The following is an 18968-nucleotide window of genomic DNA, read 5'->3' on the forward strand; positions in this document are numbered from 1 at the left end:
AACACATTCGTAAAAGATCGGAAAAAGGGAGCGATGAGCGAGGTGATCAGATCTGTAAATGGTGAAAGATGTTAAAGGATAGATCTCATAGAAGTTTCGAAATTTCCTGAACAAGCAATTCCACCTGTTTCTGCCTCCTTTTAAGAAGAAAAGAAGTAGAGGGTCTGTTCCTGGTTTTGCGGACTTGGTCCCGCCTGTGGCTGCCGAAGAGAACTTAAAAGCATGACTGGGTTGTTGTAAACGTCAGATTCTGTATTGGCTAGTCCCTCTACCAATGATTGTTTCCTTAGTCGTAGAACCAGACCAAGGCTGGCTCCTGAGACTTTTCTTTCGACATCGAAACTAGTTATTTTTAAGCTTAAGAGTTAGACTCTTCTCACTTGTATCTAGGCAGACACAGAAGAAGCATAGGCAATTTTTTTGTTAAGCCCTAGAGTCCAGCAGCTAGGTGCTGTTTTTTTTTTTTTTCCTTAAGTTCCCGTGTAAATTCTATATTAGGTTTCAGGATAATTCTTATATTTTCTTTAATCATGCTCAAAAAGCTAGTTAAATGATTACTAGGTCATTACAATCTGAGATGTCTCCTCCAATAATTGTACCTGTTTGATAAATTGCCGAGTCAAGTATTGGCTCTATGTAACACAACAGGTTCCTATTTTCATGAAGTTTAATCCTAAAGTTGTGTAATTGCAACCTGTGCTTCAAGAACGTGTTTTAGAATTAAGTATTAATGTATTAACACATAGTCTGTTTCTTCTTCTTTCTGTTACGTAGTTTTTTTTTCTGTTTGATTCTGTTTTTCCATCAAGAATTTGATTTCTTGAGGGTATTTGAAAAATGGCGTAAAAAAAAAGATAATTTGCAAATGGCACACAATTATTCAAAGATCTGAAAACCAGCAGCAAATTGCAAGGAACTTCTGAGACCAGGAGACTGGGCAACTGAACAGCAGATGAAATTTAATGTGGAAAATTGCAAAGTGATGCACATAGGGAAAAATTATCCCAATTACAGGTACATGTATTGGGAGTTACTGTCCAGGAAAAGGACCTTGGAGTCCTTGTGGACAATACTTTGAAATACTTAGCTCAGTGTTTGGCAGCGGTCAAAAAAAACAAAGAGGAATTGAGAATAAAATGAAAACTAGCATATTTCCTCTGTAATCTAGCCACCTTGAATATTGTGTGCAGTTCTAGTTGGCCCCCTATCGCAAGAAAGACATAGCAGAGCTAGAATAGGTGCATCATTTTTATTTTATTTTTCCACTTCAAAGTATATTACATTCAAGTACTATAGGTATTTCCCTACCCCTAGGAGGGCCTACAATCTAAGGACCTGGTTTACTAAGGCTTTTCTTCCATTCTGTGTGTATGAGAAAAATACTTAGTAAATCAGGCCCTGAGTTTGTAACAGCATTAATGAAGGGTTAAGTGACTTGCCCAAGGTCACAAGGAACAACAGAGGTATTTGAAGCCTGGTTTTCCTGGTTCTTAGCCCACTGCTCTAGCCACCAGGCTACTTCTCCACTTAGGTGCAGAGGAGGGCTACAAAAATGATAAAGGGGATGGAATATTTCTCTTAAGATGAGAGGCTATGTAAGCGGGCTCTTCAGCTAGAAAAGAGACCTATATGAAAAAGATAGAAGTTTATAAAATCATAAGTTTGGTGGAATGGGTAAATAAAGGATGGTTATTAACCATTTCAAATAATACTAAAACATACACTCCATGAAACTAACAACCAGCAGATTCAAAACAGCTCACAGGAAGTACTTTTTCACTGAGTGTACTATCAAGCTGCGGAACCTTGTTTCCAGAGGATGTGGTCATGGCAGCAAGCATAGCTAGGCTTAAAAGAGGTTTGGAGAAGTTCCTGGAGGAAAAGTCCATAACTCGTTATTTGCCAGGTAACGCTTCAGAAAGCTGTTGCTGTCCCTGGGAGTGAGCAACAGGAACTAACTCTGTTTTACGGGAATCTGCTGGATACTTGTGACCTGGATTGGTCACGGTCAGAGACGGGATGCTGGGTTTCGAGGGACCTTGGTCTGGCCCAGCACGGCGACAGTCTGCAAAAGCTGAGAGGTGCTGTGAGGTGGTGCCATATTCCTCTGCGCTGCGGCAGTGGTAGACATGAATACTGCCTGCCTGCTGTGAAATAGCACTGCCAGTATATATATGATAGCGTCTCTGCTGTACCCTCGCTTCTCGCTGGGGCTTCTGTTTTACCTCTTCTTTCTCACAGTCTAAAATTCAAGAAGGAGTTGGGGTGTGATGGCGGTGGAGGGCGGTAGTGGTTGTTGAGCTTTCATTCCTAACAAGTCAAACTTCAAAGCAAGTTGACTGCAGGCATCATGAATGCATTTGAATGTGGTTTGAAACTGATTTCCAAGATCTTACGGAGCTCTCTAGCTTCTCATGTTATATCTCACAACACACATCTAGGGGGGTTTCCCCCTTAAATGGCATCTGTCGGTATCTTTGAGGCATTTTATGTCGTCTGTCCCCAAATGGCACAGCACGGTGTGAATTTCTACCTGGAAGCATAAGCTAAATTCACGGGTAAAATGTACAAGTGCTATCACTTTTGTACCAATGCAATATTTTATATACCAGGGGGAGCCGGCATGTCTTGCGTTGGGCAGTGCATCGATGGTGTTGAGTTGTATGAGTGACACTGCAGTGGGAAAATGGACTTCTTACTTGTACTAGCAGCTTTAAACCCACAGCTAATCTTAGAGCTCCTGCATGCACTATTGTAAGCTCCAGGCATCCCAGCTGTGATCTGATCTTGGTATTTACCCACAGATGCCAAGGCTATGGCATCCACAGAATGGGCGCTGTGGCTACTCGGGGGTTGTCTGCCCGATTCGCTTTCTCCATGTAACCATAGTCCTTGTCACAGAATGCCTTTCAACAAGTACATCTTCCCCTGCTGGTCCATCCATTGATGCGTACCATGAATTTAACTATAGAGATGGATATGGCACAGCTGCGGATGAGGCACATGGTTGACTTTTTTATATCTTCAGCTGACACACTCCAAATAAAAAGGGATTATAGCAAAAATGGGGTGGGGGGGGGGGGGGGGGGAGTCATAGTTGTCCAACCGTTTATGATCATCGCACGGATCTTGTCTGCAAAAGTGTTTCAGAGCAGAAGTGTATGAAGTTGCTGCCTTGCACGTCAAGTGTTTGTCTTCTTTGAAGACTCTGGTCTGCTGTCGTACTGTAGGCAACAAACACCATTCCCTGTACGTACCAGGATCAGTCCAGACTGCTGGGTTATGTCTCCCCTCCAGCAGATGGAGTCAGAGAAAAGCTGAAAAGCACCCCCTAGATATACCGGTGTGCCACCTGCGATCCCTCAGTATTTCTCTGACTCCAGCAGATTGAGAGGCATAACCTGCGGTCCTGATCCTTTCAAAATTTAAGATTGCTTGTACAGGTTTGACAGTACAGTGACCCTTGATTAGACCAATTTCTTTTAGTTAGGCAGTATTTAGAACAGCCTAAGACAGATTGGTTCAAGTTCTTCTCTTTCCACGGCTATGCTTTTTCTTTTCACGCGCGCTGTGCGGGGGTATGATTCATGGCAGCCCAAATCCTGCTCCTTGCCTGTATTTTTCATACCGTAATTACTTTTAACATGACAGTATGTAATTGCATGTTCAGGGCAGTTACTGTGCTAAATCTGTGGTTCTTCTCCACTGTCCCCACTTCTGATGATTACCTAACAGTTCCCACTGTGCAGACTAACACCGGTTGTAAAGTCTTCTCTGCATTTGTATTTTTGTTTCAGCTCCAAGGACGGGCTGGTTGCCACCTCCACCACCTGCTATACCTCCAAGACCTTCTGCATCACAGGTAGGAAAATTTTAAATGCCAACCAAAGTATTAAACTGGAGAGGAAAAAGCAAAGGAAAATCACGTTACAAGTACTGTGGTGTGTATGGCACAGCATTGCATCGTATGATGGCCGACAGTGACCTAATCCAGCTTTCCCTGTACGTACCTGGATCAGTCCCGACCCTGGGTTATGTCACCAATCCAGCAGAGGGAGGCAGAGAAAACATTCTAATGACTCTGACGTATACCCTGGAGCACCACCTGCAGTCAGTCAGTATTTCTCTGTCTCCCAGCAGAGGTGGACGTCCCTAACCCCTGCCGTCTGTGGTAGTTTGTTATTTAATTAGGTAGTTTAGGAGTTAATTTTTTGCAGGCTTTCTTTTTCTTTTGAAGAGAGCCTGTTCTTTTCATTTAAGTTATTTAAAAAAAAAAATTTAATTTTTTCTTCACAGCCGTTTCACTGCCTCCCGGGAGGTTGCCAAGTCCTGGGAGGACTATCCCTCCTGGTTTTTGAGGCTGCCGGAGTTGGGGAGGTTTTGTACCCAGCAACCACTCCTGGCAGGGGTGCCCGGCTCACTCACCCTACTTGGAGCAGCTCCTGGGGGCCGCGGCGTTTTGGTCAGGTAAAAAAATAAAATAAAATTAAAATAATTCTTGACAGCTGAATTGTTCTTTACTTACCTTCTGGTGTTCGGTGGGCCCGTGCCTTTGTTTTTCGCCGGGGTTTCTTTTAGTTTTTTAGTTTATTTCATACTTTTTATTTTGCTCCGTTTTTTCTTTGTAATGTCGCGAGGCGCGGCCTGCCGCGCTTCTGGAGATGCTCGCGCGCGTCTCTCCAGAGAGAGTGTCTGTTCATCCTGTCTCCCCGGGGGGGGGGGGGGGGAAGGCTCATCAAGTTTGCCGATTTAAAAAAAAAAAAAAAAAAAAAAAAAAAAAAAAAAGGGACTCTGCCACTTCGCGCGGCCCCAAAACCTCGGCTCAGCTGCTCTCCTGCCCCTGACTCTCTTCGCTGCAGTGCGGGAACTGAGGCACTCCTGTCTACTCTGAGGGTGGCGACACAACAAGCTATTCAGGGTGCTTCTGACCCGTCGCCGCAGCCGGCAGTCCCTGGGGGGGACAAGCCGCGCGAAACAGGGCCATATTTATCGGCTGAAAGCCTGGAGGAGATTTCAGATTCTTCTTCCTCTTCTTCTGCCTTTTCAGGGGATTTTCTTCGTTTTCTTCACAAAGCTTACAAATCTAAGAAATTTCATAAGAGACATAAGAGTCTGTCATCTGAACAGAGGTTAAAGCCACGTTCCTGAAAAAGGGATAGTCCCACGGATTTGGGAGTGGGGTCAGCTCCAAAGCGTCCCCTTCGTCCGGGTCTGGATCAGACAATTTTTTTCTTCTTCAGATGATTCTGAGCATGGCTCTTTACCTATCCCGGACAAGTCCTTGCCGGAGGGGGATTTAAATGAAGACCCTGCTTTGAGTATTAGTTCAGACCCTCATGTTGCGGATGGGGATGATCCCAAAGTAGTCCGCCTGTTTAGAAGAGAGGAACTTAGTCCCTTAATTCCAGCAATTTTACTGGAATTGGGTCTCAAGGTTCCAGCAAAGGATTCTCGAATGGGTGACGTTGACTCAGTGTTGCTTGGCCTTAGAGGTCCCACGACATCATTTCCTTTTCATCTTTCTCTCACTGACCTTATGTACCGGGAATGGGGATACTCCTGAGTTGGGGCTTAAGGTAACACGAGCCATGGAAAAATTGTATCCATTACCTGAGGAAGCTTTGGAAATTTTAAAATTTCCTAAGGTGAATGCCACTGTTTCAGCCGTCACTAAGAAAACAACTATTCCAGTAACTGGGGCTACGGCTCTTAAAGATCTCCAAGATCGTAAGCTGGAGGTTCAGCTTAAGTGAATTTTTGAGGTTTCTGCTCTTGTTGTGCGGGCGGCCATGTGTAGTCGCTTGGCTTTGCGAGCTGGATTAAGATGGGTCCAGGCTTTACAAAACAATTCTTCCCTCTCTGAAGAAGTTGCTCAGGCTGGTAGACTGGAAGCTACAGTTGCTTATAGTGCAGATGCTTTATATGATCTCATTAGGACCTCGGCTCGCTCTATCGTTGCTTCTGTATCGGCTCGCAGACTTCTCTGGTTGAGGAATTGGTCTGCAGACGCATCCACCAAAGCTTACTTAAGGGCTTTACCCTTTAAGGGAAAATTATTACTTGGTAAGGAATTGGAAGATTTAATTTTGTCCCTAGGGGAAAATAAGATTCACAAATTGCCAGAGGACCGTCTTAGGCCTAGAAGCTCTTTTTCATCTCGCTCTCGTTTTCGGTCTAACAGAAGGTTTCGTTCTTCTCGTCCGGCTCCTCCAGCTAAACAATCTTCAGGTAGACATCAGAATTAGTCTCAGTCCTTTCGTGGCCACCGCTTTGGTAGACCTGGAACTTCCCAAGTCTCAGGAGACACAAAGTCTGTCCAATGAGATAAGGCTGGCCCTTTCTCCGGTTCCCGTCATAGGGGGCAGGCGCTCTCTGTTTTACGGAGAATGGGCCAGATGTACGTTGGATCAATGGGTTCTAGCAGTGATAAATCAAGGTTACGCTTTAGATTTTGTTCGGCGGCTTCACCACCTGTTCCTAATTTCACAGTGTTCTTCCCTACAAAAGCGTCTCATAATCCAAGACTTGCTACAGCGTTTAAGCGACCTAGGAGCTATAGTTCCAGTTCCAACATCGGAAAGGTCGTTATTCAATTTTCTTCGTCGTTTCCAAAAAGGAGGGAACCTTTCGTCCCATTCTCGATCTCAAGAGGGTCAACCGTTGTCTAAGGATTCCAAAGTTCCGAATGGAGACTCTTCGATCTGTCATGGCTTCGGTTCACAGAGGAGAATTTCTAGCATCTCTCGACCTCACCGAAGCTTATCTTCATATCGGCATTCGATCCGATCATCAGAAGTTTCTCAGGTTTTGCATTCTAGGGCAACATTATCAATTCAGGGCTCTCCCATTCGGATTAGCCACAGCTCCCAGAACATTTACCAAAATAATGGTTGTGGTGGCCGCTCAACTTGGGAAGGAGGGCCTGTTGGTACAGCCATACCTGGACGACTGGTTGATTCGAGCGAAGTCTGAATCTCTTTGTTATTATACAGTCAACAGGGTAATCAGCCTTTTGCAGTCTCTAGGCTGGGTGATCAACGAAGACAAAAGTCACCTATTACCTTCCCAATCTCTGGAGTTTTTGGGTGCACGGTTCGACACTCATCAAGGGATAGTGTTCCTTCCGGAGCATCGCCTTCTCAAGATTCAATCACAAATTCGAGACTTAGTCTATTCCTATTCCTTGTGTGCGGGATTAGTTGATAGTTTTAGGTTCAATGACCTCTACTCTGGAGTTGGTTCCCTGGGCCTTTGCGCACATGAGACCACTTCAGTCTGCATTGCTTTCACGCTGGAATCCGGTTTCAGAACTATACCACCTTCCCCTTCCTCTTACAGAGACGGCTCGTTCCAGTCTAGATTGGTGGTTACAGACAGCGAATCTGCAACGAGGTGTACCACTAGAGATTCCGGAATGGACTGTGGTCACTACCGACGCCAGTCTTTCAGGCTGGGGAGCGGTATGTCAGAATGCATCTGTTCAGGGTCAGTGGTCCAAAGAGGAAGCGCAGTGGTTGATCAATCTTTTAGAGACCAGAGCGGTTCGTTTAGCCTTAATCGCTCTTCAACCTCTCCTTTGCGGGAAGTCTGTTCGGGTTCTTTCCGACAATGCGACCACGGGTAGCGTACATCAACCGTCAGGTAGGAACCCGAAGCTTCCTGGTAGCTCAGGAAGCACAACAGCTGATCGTCTGGGCGGAGCAACATCTGCTCAGCATCGCAGCCTCACACATTGCCGGGGTGGACAACATTCAAGCCGACTTTCTCAGTCGGCATCATCTCGACCCAGGCGAGTGGGAACTGTGCGAGGAAGCCTATCAAATGATATGCAACAGATGGTCCACTCCGGCAATGGATCTCATGGCCATATTTCAGAATGCCAAAGCCCCTCTGTTCTTCAGCCGCAGGAGGGAAAGAGGAGCGGAAGGAGTAGATGCTCTGGTACTTCCTTGGCCAAGGGATGTTCTTCTCTACGTGTTCCCTCCCTGGCCTCTAATCGGCAAGGTTCTGAGTCGGATAGAAGTTCAACAAGTCGACGTTGTCCTAGTGGCTCCGGAGTGGCCACGCCATCCGTGGTTCGCGGACCTGGTCAGACTAGCACTGGACGGTCCCCTTCGATTTCAAGATCTTCCCTGCCTTCTGTCTCAGGGTCTGGTTTGTTTGGAAGAGGTCGAACGCTTCTGTCTAGCGGCATGGCTTTTGAGAGGCGTCTGTTAAAGAATAAAGGTTATTCAGATGCTGTAGTGACTACTTTATTGCGTTCTAGAAAACCTTCTACATCTTCGGCTTATGCAAGGGTGTGGAAGGTTTTTGAATCTTGGTGTAATGAGCATCAAGTAGATCCAGTTCACTCTTCTGTTTTCAATATTTTATCTTTTTTACAAGACTGTTTAGCCAAGGGTTTGTCCTGTAGTTCCTTACGGGTACAAGTGGCAGCGCTTGGATGTTTTCGTGGTAAGGTTCAGGGATTATCCTTGGCTGCGCATCCGGATGTAGCGCGTTTTCTCAAAGGTGCGCAACATCTACGTCCTCCATTTCGGAATCCTTGTCCTGCTTGGAGTTTGAATTTGGTTCTTAGGGCTCTGTGTTCAGCTCCCTTTGAACCCCTTAATCATGCGACTTTGAAGAATCTCACATTGAAGGTGGTGTTTCTTGTGGTGTTTCTTGTGGCCATTTATTCAGCTCGTAGAATTTGAGTTGCAGCCCTTGTCTTGCAGAGAGACTTTTCTTAGAATTTCTGATACAGGAATTTCGTTATGGACTGTACCATCTTTTTTACCCAAGGTAGTATCTTCTTTCCATTTAAATCAGTCCATAGAGCTTCCGGCTTTTCCATCTTTAGATCGTTTGGATCCTTCCTCTAGGGATCTTAAAAAATTGGATGTACGACGAGCTCTGTTGCGTTATCTTGCAGTTACAATTTTCGATTGTCTGATCATTTGTTTGTTTTTGTGGAGTGACCCTCGCAAAGGTCATAAGGTTTCGAAGGCTACGATTGCTCGTTGGTTAAAAGAGACAATTCGCCCTGTCCCGGAGGGTATGGCAGCCGTATAAGGATTGGCGAGTGCGAAAGGGCCTCTGACCCTCTTGCTCTCCTCTCAATCAGCATAACCGATAGCTAAGCCAGTGCCCCTTTACACATGGTTTCCTCATGGGTTCTCAATAGGTGGTAGGGTGGGAGGGGATATTGCAGATAAGAGAGTCGTTGCACATTGCTCTGTTATTGGAACGATGTATATTGTTCGGACACTTTGACTTTATTGTTCATGGCTGTTTTCGTTCATGCTATCTATGTGTGTATTTTGCACGCTTTCAATAAAAAACTTTAATTACAAAAAAAAAAAGAGACAATTCGTTCAGCTTATCTTCTAGCTCGTCGTGACCTTCCTGAAGGGTTTAGAGCTCATTCTACTAGGTCACAGGCTACCTCTTGGGCAGAATGTCAGTTAGTGTCTCCTCAGGAGATTTGTAAAGTAGCGACTTGGAAGTCGTTGCATACTTTTGCTCGTCATTACCGCTTGGATGTTCACGCTCCAAGTTCGGCAGCCATCGGAGAGAGTGTTCTCCGAGCGGGACTCTCTGGATCCCACCCTAATTGAATCAGCTCTGGTACATCCCAGGGTCTGGACTGATCCAGGTACGAACAGGGAAAGGAAAATTGGTTCTTACCTGCTAATTTTCGTTCCTGTAGTACCATGGATCAGTCCAGATGCCCACCCTTTATGTCTGTGTATTATATTTGTCTTTTCGGAGAGTCCGCTCGTTCACTGTTTGGGTGATTAAACCGCCTTTCATGCTGTCTATGTTTCCTAATATTTTCTTGTTTATTCCCAAGATTTTTTGGGGGGATTTTGCTTCCATTTAGGATTTGTGAGTTGGAAATTCGTTCTCCTATTTAGATAGCTAGTTAATATGTTAGTAGTTAAATTTCTGCTTTGATACTGCTCAATACTGATTGACTGCAGGTGGTGCTCCAGGGTATACGTCAGAGTCATTAGACTGTTTTCTCTGCCTCCCTCTGCTGGATTGGTGACATAACCCAGGGTCTGGACTGATCCATGGTACTACAGGAACGAAAATTAGCAGGTAAGAACCAATTTTCCTTTGAGCAACTCTCCAGGAACACGGGAATGCAAATGGAAAAGCAGAAGAGTTCTGGAATGTGGCATCATGTACTTTTTTAGTAAGGCCTTTGTGTTTTTATGTGCGACAGGTTTCCCACTACATCACCCACATGGAGCAGCCTGTCCAGCAGAGACCGACCCTCCAGCAGACCAGCTTCGCAGATTTCAGAATCAAAGAGCAGGTACATACATTACAGTCTTGCTGAGCACACACCAAAAGCCCAAACATGGGATCCGAAAACTCTTCCAGTCTACTGCAAGACTGAACTAAACTAAAAACTAACTAAAAAAAAAAAAATTGGATAGGCCTATCTTCCACATCAACCTGATGTGTTTGGGTAGTGTCACCTGTTGGCCTGACTTCCCTAGATATCTAGAAGTGAAAAAAAAATTGCTTCAACCATGCTTGAGTCCCTCCTGTGAGCTGCCATGAAAATGGCAGGAAATGAGTTTACATTGTTATGAGAAAAGTCAAAAGATCTTGTCCGGGGTGAAGGTATTTCTGTGTCAGTAAATATGGCATATCACACACTGCATCGTATCTCCCTGCCTAAGCAAGGCAGAAAGCAGTAAAGATAAGGAAACCAAATTGAGCTTTTTATTTCACTGATGATTAGATTAAATCACTTGCAAGGAAAATTGAGCCCTAGGGCCACTCTATCTGTTCACTGTTTCCTGCTTGCACAGCGCAGGGCCTCAGACTACGTTCCTTCACGCCAGGTTGAAATAACTTTCCATTTTTATTTCAAAGACATTGGGGAAAAAAAGTTGAATGTGTCCTAGAAATGGGAACCCTACCACAGACTGGCCCGCCTTCTTCTGAGATGTGCCCTGGTTAAGGGCCTCATTTTCCTTACGGTCGCAGCCATATGTTTCCAGTTATTTTGGGGACCGATAAATGTGAGCACGGATTCTGCTCAAATACCTCGGAGGGCTTGAGGTGGAGGGAGGCAGGGGGGTCACAGGAATTAACCCTGTTTCACAGCATGAGACTTTTTTTTTTTTTTTGTTGCTGAGCAAGTTATAAATAAAGTGACAAGTGCCAATGGGCCATGCACTTGTTTGCGCTGACTGACGATGACCTGAAAGAAGGGAATCTAAATCACGCCTTCAACTCCCAGCAGCCACGCCACTATCTGTGAGCTGGGAGCTCTGCGCTGCTGTTCTTGATATGCACCCCACGAAGACCCGAGCATCTGAATAACTGAAGGTGAAAGTGCATTGTTCTCGAAGAAGGGCCCCCTCAAGTTTAATCATTAGCAGGACAAGCAAGAAGGGGGGGAGGGGGGGAAGTCCCTGGGATCGCAAACCGGAATCCTTTGTTTCACTGTCTCGTCTCCAGTGGGGGACGCTGGCGGCGTGACAGAGCTATCTGGGGCGATTACACACATCGGGCTTTGCTCCGAGATTTAATAAGCCTGGCCCAGTATTTCTCCTTGTGGAGAAGCCAGTGAAATCCACGCTGTAAGGGTTTTAGAAAAAAAAGCTGCCATATGGCATAAATATATGGCATCCTGCCATATATTTATGTACTACGGGAAGAGGGGTGATGGTAGTGGCTTTATATTTTGGCATGAAAGCCCAAAGAAATGCTGGGACATGAGTGCAAGACTTTCCCTTTGATTCCGACTCTCCCTTTGTTTTTCTGCCTCAGAAACACAGTTAAAAACGAAGTCTTTACTGTGTTTTTCTGAGGGGAAAAAGTAGCAAAAAAAATAATTAAATGCCATGTTAAATTAAAAAAAAGGCTACTTTCCAGGTGTTCGTGACCTCCATTCAGTAGCCACCTCTGAGCCCCTGGAAGCAGCCGCATTGGGAAAACTGTCCTGAATTACCTCGCACACACTGCTTACCTGTGCAGGTCATGCATTCGTGTAATAGTCCTGGGAACTATTGGGAACCAGCGTGTGGGGGGAGTAAGTAGTGACATCCTTCTGCAGAGGACCTACCCAGAGAACTTCAAAACGGCAAAAATTTGCAGTGTCCTGTAAGGGGAGGATTCTTCCTGCTTTTGAGATAGATATAGATATATATATATAGATATATATATATATATTTTTCTATGCCTCTTTGACTCTTCTGCTCTTTTGGGTTAGACATGGAAAGGGAGGGGCACTGGGTATGAAATGAAGAGGAGATCTTTTATGCTTTTCTACCCAAGAGGATAGAGAACAAAAAAAAAAAATTATTTTTTCAGGCTTACCGCCGATCAGAATTGGTCCCTGTTGAAGTGATGGCACCTTGAACCTATATACAGTTCCCTGAGGAGGCTTTTCCCCATGTTTAACCCCCTTCTGTGTCATTGTAGTGAAAGTTCTGGGGGGCCAAAGGCCACAGACTACAGACCCCTCCACCCCCCACCCTCCAGAACCAAATGAGCACCCTGAGCCAGTCAGTAGGTGTTACAGCTGTGAGAAGGCCGTGATTCCCTCCCTCCATCCTGATGGGTAGGGGGGGGGGGGGAGATGGCTGTGAATGCTCGCTCCGTAGCCACTGAGACTTCTGAAATTTTGTACAGCATACCATGGATACCATTTTCCTTGAATAACTCTGTCAGATAACCCTTTGCCTCTCTCGCATACTATGCCCTTCCTCCCCCTCCTGTTTATGTGCAGCTGCTGTTTTAGACATAGATAGATATATAGATATATTTCAGCTGGGAAAATTCCTCTTGCTTCTCAGGGCTTCCAGCTCAATTAGTACCAGCCTCCTCTTAAGGCATCTTGAGCCTTCATTCATGTCTAACAGGGTTTTGGGCTATTGCATCCTCTTACCCCCGTCCCCCTCCCCCCTTCCCACCAGTCTAGCCTAGCCATCACAGTGATAGTATTGGGCCAGGGCTAATGGACTGCAGCTTGCCCTAGAACCCCAGTACACATGTGACCATGACTCTGGCCACTAGGTGTCACCATTGTGCAATGCCTGGGACTCCATCCCTGCACATATCCCACAGGGGGCTGGGGGTGTGTTTTGTTGTGTTTTTTTTAATGGGGTTGAGGGAAGAATGGGATGGAAGTTTGCTAAATTCATAGCAACTTGACAAATTCTGCTATCCTAATTCATTGTAACGTCTTTATCTTTATGAATTCCTTGCTTCAGCACCCACTTCTTCTCAGTTTGGGTCTTAATCCTTCTGAATCCTTTCACCATAAGCTTCCTTCTCAGCTCTACCAGTCATTCACGTCATCTCTTGTGCCATGAGTCCTTCACATTTTCAAAGAGGTTTAGCTCTCCTGGAACCACACGGGTGGAGCCAGCTTCCAGCACGGTTTCCTTCAGCCCCCACCTCTTTTGCTTCCATCGCTCCTTGCTGCTTATCAAATCCATTGTGGTTTCCTGGGCTAATGGGGGATTTCTAGAAGGCAAGGAGTGTGTGGGTGGTGGTGGTGGGGGGTCAAGAGCCAATTCAGTACCAGCACCCAAAACAATGAGGGGGGGGCATCACATCCCCATCTCTCTGCCAAACTATGCCTATAGTCTGGTTAAACAATTTTATGAACATTAAGGAGTGAATTTTCAATGGGGCTTCATGCATAAAAATAGCATACACACGCTAAGTAGCATGTACATGCACACGTGCATCAAGAGTACCTTTCTATTTTCCATGTACATTTTACCGGGGGGGGGGGGGGGGGGAACATGGCCAGGCTAGGACTGTTCTGGGCCGAGGTTCAGAAAGAAGTACAGGCGGTAGTTGCTATTTGTAAGAGAGAGAAGCGTATGCATTACCAAACTTTTTTTTTTCTCCGCACACATTTGCACCTGCTAAGCAACTGGTGCAAGTGAAATCGGATGTCTGTTGTCTGCAGGTTTTTTGGGGGGGAGGTCTGGGTAAACTGGTGAGGGGTTTTGGGTGAAGTGCTGGAGGGCCTATAGGTGAGCTGGCAGAGGTATCCGCGAGCTGGTGATTCCAACTACGCACGCAAGTATCTTCAAAGCGGTGTATGAACATACTCTCTAAAATATCTACCCTCGTATTTAAATTGGGGTTATTATACGTAAAACATAATTGCATATGTTTCTAAAATAGGCAGAGAAAGAATGCGTTTCCTTGCCTTGACAATATTCGCACGTACTGTGTTTGTGCAGCAGAACTATGTGCTTTTATAAACAGTGCAGCTCCCACCACACAATTTATAAAATGCTAGCATTAATATCTGCATGCAAATGCTGTACCATGGATAGGTTTGAAAGTTAGGCTCCTTGGAGCCAGTATACTAAACTGTGTTAGCATCAGCTGCTAATATGCATAAAGTTGGCGTTTTAATATGCATATTAATAGTTGATGTTAATGAGATGAAATGAGGTACATGTTACCGTATAGGGTACAGTATGTATGTAAAAGCATTTGTGTTAATACGTGCGGCAATGCAAAAATCTTAAAATACACCTCCCTGCAGTATAGTTTAGTTTTTATGTTAATTCATATGTATCACATTTTATGTGGTATAACATACACTTTGCACTGCCCTAATAGATAATGAGCTGCTTTCCATATTTTTGCATCTCATTAGTAGAAATTTTGCATCATCGTCAAAGCAGTTTACTACATTGACTTCTATTTGTGTTTGTCTCTAAGTGAAGTGCCCCTTGTTAAGAATTTGACATCACATTGATGGTTAATGGTGTAATGGTCATTCGTGTCCTCCCCCTTCCCCCCCCCCCCAGCCGAATCTCGATGTGCTCACCTTCCTCTGCCCCTGCTGATTGCCGCTTGTTTCCAATCATTTGTTCAAAATTGTGCTTTTTTTGGTTTTAAACCCCTGTGGAGGCAAAGGTAAACTTAAGTCAATGAACTCTGCCCTCGCAAGGCTCACGGCAGAGGAAAGGGACTTGTCGGAACAGAAAATGGCAGGCCGGTCTGCAGATGGGTCTCTCAGCTGACGGTGATATTTCAGACGAGCTGCTTCCTTCTACCCCTGGCCAGACTGTTAAATGTGTTGCAGTATTCAGAGAAAGTGGAAAATGCTTCGGTAAATAATCAGTCGTGTCTGCTGATGACAAAACAAGCAAAAAGATTATGCTCCTCGGTACGGGTGGGTCAAAAGGATCTAGAACCAGAAATAAAATAAAATGGGCAGGTGAGGACGAGAGACTGCACTCGTAAAACTCAGCAGAGGGAATGTTTTGGGGGTTTTTTTCTGGAAACTTCTTCTCTGCAAGACACGGGGATGCTTTGGGGGGGGGGGAGGGGGGCCCTGAAGCTGCTACCTGGGAACACTCAAGGGTTAAATTTAAAAGCGAGATTGGAGACATTTTTGCAGGGACTCCTAACTGTTTTCTCAGTGCGCGCGCACCACCAGCTCAGAAATTCATCTGACGTTGTCTCCATCTGCTCCTGTTGATTAAGTGTAAATTGCTTAAAAACAAATATAAAGGAGCCAAGTAAATGAAATGCCGCCTCTTGTCCCCTGAGCGTGCGTGCGCCCATACGGACACAGGTGCATGCCCCTCCTTCCTTATTTCCCTAACACCCCCCCCTCCCGTTATAACCAAAGAAGCTTTATCAAAACTTCAGCACCATCCTCTGCAAATAAAGCAGTCAAGTACACACAGATCTTGGCAGCCTTGTTGTATTTCAGGCCCTCATAGTTTTCTTTTTCCACTTTTTATAGTTTTCGATTTCTTAAGGCAAGCTGGGAAGGGAAAGAGCCAGCCTAGGTTTCATAGTCTGCATTATGGTAGTCATCACTAAGAGAAGGGGGATGATGAGGGGGGTAGTGATCTAGGAAGGGCTTAGATGGCCTGATACCCTAAGGTATGGGCTGAGTGTCCTACTTTTACACACACAGAATTGGATTCTTCCTAGCAATCGGACCTCCAGGTAAAACCAGGTCCACCTCGGACTGTCCTTTAAATGGCTCAGATGTGTTTGAACCATGCTCAGGAAGTAAACCTTTGCCTGTGTGAGCCAGAGATCGGCAGTGTGGTGTAGCATCATCTTCTTCTGTGTTTCCCCTAATATGAGACTACCTGGTCACCTTAACTGACCAGAAGGGCGAAAGCAGAGACCAACAAGAAGTCCGGAAGAACTAAAAAGTAGAGATGTGAATCGTGTTCTCGATCGTCTTAACGATCGATTTCGGCTGGGAGGGGGAGGGAATCGTATTGTTGCCGTTTGGGTGTGTAAACTATTGTGAAAATCGTTAAAATCGTGAGCCGGCACACTAAAACCCCCTAAAACCCACCCCCGACCCTTTAAATTAAATCCCCCACCCTCCCGAACCCCCCCCAAATGCTTTAAATTACCTGGGGATCCAGCGGTGGTCCAGAACGGCGGCGGTCCGGAACGGCCCCCTCAATTGAATCCTGTTGTCTTCAGCCGGCGCCATTTTGCAAAATGGCCGCCGCAAAATGGCGGCGGCCATAGACCAAAACGATTCGACGCAGGAGGTCGTTCCGGACCCCCGCTGGACTTTTGGCAAGTCTTGTGGGGGTCAGGAGGTCCCCCCAAGCTGGCCAAAAGTTCCTGGGAGTCCAGCGGGGTTCCGGGAGCGATTTCTTGCCGCAAATCGTTTTCCGTACGGAAAATGGCGCCGGCAGGAGATCGACTGCAGGAGGTCGTTCAGCGGCGGGTCCAGCGGGGGTCCGGAACGACCTGCGTCGAATCGTTTTGGTCTATGGCCGCCGCCATTTTGCGGCGGCCATTTTGCAAAATGGCGCCGGCTGAAGACAACAGGATTCAATTGAGGGGGCCGTTCCGGACCGCCGCCGTTCTGGACCACCGCTGGATCCCCAGGTAATTTAAAGCATTTGGGGGGGGTTCGGGAGGGTGGGGGATTTAATTTAAAGGGTCGGGGGTGGGTTTTAGGGGGTTTTAGTGTGCCGGTTTTCCTGCCCTCCCCCTTCCCCCGATTTACGATTTTTTAACGATAAATCGGGGGAATTGGTATTGTATCGTGGCCCTAACGATTTTTGACGATTTAAAATATATCGGACAATATTTTAAATCGTCAAAAAACGATTCACATCCCTACTAAAAAGGCATGTCAAAGCTATCAAGGGGGATTTGTTTAAAAGTAGTGTGGTTTGCCGTGTTAATCCAGTGGAATGCACAGAAATAAAGATTAGCAAATAAAAAAAACAAAACATATTTCAGGTTTTTAAAAGTAAAACTGGCCTCAGATAAATAGGTAAAGTGGGTGCTGTTTTTTTTTTTTCCGGCTCAAAAATTCCTAACTATAGTCCGCATTCCTCTGATGAGGTTCCTGTCCCCCTTCAGAGATCTCCACAGGTGGACATGGCCTGCAGTGTGCCCGGCATTTCTCATTCCTGGAAGTGTTTATGGGGAATTGTACCGCCAAGGTGTGAAGACTTCAATATCTTTTCACAGACCAAAATAGCCAAACCAATTCTGTGGTGGGAGGGTGGGGGTGAGAAGGGAAAGAGGGGGTTACAGGTCCTTCGTTTCCTGTCAGTAGTGACTGAAAGTTATTACCTTCTGGAAGCCATTGGATGGCGTGAGTGAAATGAGTTTGGGTCATCTTGGACAGCACCATAACCGGGGATGGGCAAGAGGAGCAGCCATCCAGGGTGCAAAGCCTCTTGGGGAGGGGGAAGAATGATGGAAATATAAGCATGTGCCAGCAATAGATGAAAAGGCGGGAGTGCAGCTCTCCTCCTGTCATGCAGGCTGGCGTGGAAAGAGGACTGGGATTCAGGGTGCGAGGCACAAACACACTTGACTGCCTTGGGTGCTAAAATCCCTGGTTACAGCTCTGATCTCTGTCCAGTTTCCAGGTGTCCACATTACTGAAAATCCCAAACCCCAGAAACCCGACATCGTGGTTTGGCAGATTCTGGCATCATTATTTCCAGTCTTTAGAAGAGAGGCCAAGGGTTGTGTGTGTGTAGAGACTGAACTAGCTGCATATTTTCACAGGCGGTCTCTCCAGAAGGGATTGAGATATGCTGGTGGGAAAACTTACACGGCTGCTGTCCACGCTAAACATAGAACATGACTGCTGCTAAACAACCTACGGCCCATCCAGTCTACCCATCCCCATCTCAACTTTATAAGTCCTCCCCCCCCCCCCCCTTCAGAGATCCTCTGTGTTTATTCCATGCTTTCTCGAATCCATTTACTGTCCTTGTCTCCACCATCTTCACTGGGAGGCCGTTCCATGTGTCCACCCTCTCTGTAACGAATATTTCCTTACATTGCCCCTGAGTTTACCCCCTTTCACCCTCATCCCATGACACCTTGTCCCAGAGCCTCCTTTCCCTGTGCATTTATTCCTCGGAAGTAGTTAAATGTTTCTCTCCTATCTCTCCTGTCCTGCTTTTCTGCTTCTGTTGCTCTGTAGACATGAAGAAGAGAGAGGGCAAGGAAGGAAAAGTAACAACTTAACCCCGAGACCTCCGCAGAAAGGGACCTGTAAAACCCCAAAATCTCAAGTACAGTAAATGTATGTCCGCTAACAACTATCACCACCTCCAAAGTGTCCTGTCTTTCCTGAGACCAACAAAGCAGTTTAAAACATTTTAATTCATTATTTCTGTAAGGATATAAAGTGACCCCCCCCCCCCCCCCTCCCCAAGAGCTCCCGTCAATATTAGGGAATTTGCATTTAGGCAGTCTCCGAACTCCATTCATTCGTTGCTCCAGACACGGGGCAACATTTCCCGCCTTGCAGTGTGTGGGGGGGGGGAGGAAGAAGGGCGGGCATAGTGTCTGGGCTAAACTTTCCTTGGGATTCTGTAGAGGTGAATATTCAACTGTTGCCACTGGGTGATGCTTTAAGGACATCATGGATGTTCGGTTGCCCAAGTGATACTCGGGTGCCTGACCTGCTCAGGAGTACCTGATCGTTCTGGCTGGCCTTTTCCCAGTTTATTTTCGAT

At 45.9% G+C, this 18968-nt stretch overlaps 1 protein-coding gene across 4 annotated transcripts in view; it reads left to right on the forward strand.

Annotated features, from left to right (window-relative positions):
* Nucleotides 1–18968, forward strand: part of REPS2 (RALBP1 associated Eps domain containing 2) — a 187823-nt gene that overhangs the window by 136999 nt on the left and 31856 nt on the right. For all 4 annotated transcript variants that reach the window (XM_029603297.1, XM_029603295.1, XM_029603296.1 and 1 more), the window contains exons 15-16: nucleotides 3798–3862; nucleotides 10214–10306. In XM_029603297.1, coding sequence (XP_029459157.1) covers nucleotides 3798–3862; nucleotides 10214–10306 — 158 coding nt within the window. The remainder of the gene's footprint in view (nucleotides 1–3797; nucleotides 3863–10213; nucleotides 10307–18968) is intronic.

This window comes from Rhinatrema bivittatum, chromosome 5 (assembly GCF_901001135.1).
Source record: "Rhinatrema bivittatum chromosome 5, aRhiBiv1.1, whole genome shotgun sequence".
Taxonomy (NCBI): domain Eukaryota; kingdom Metazoa; phylum Chordata; class Amphibia; order Gymnophiona; family Rhinatrematidae; genus Rhinatrema; species Rhinatrema bivittatum.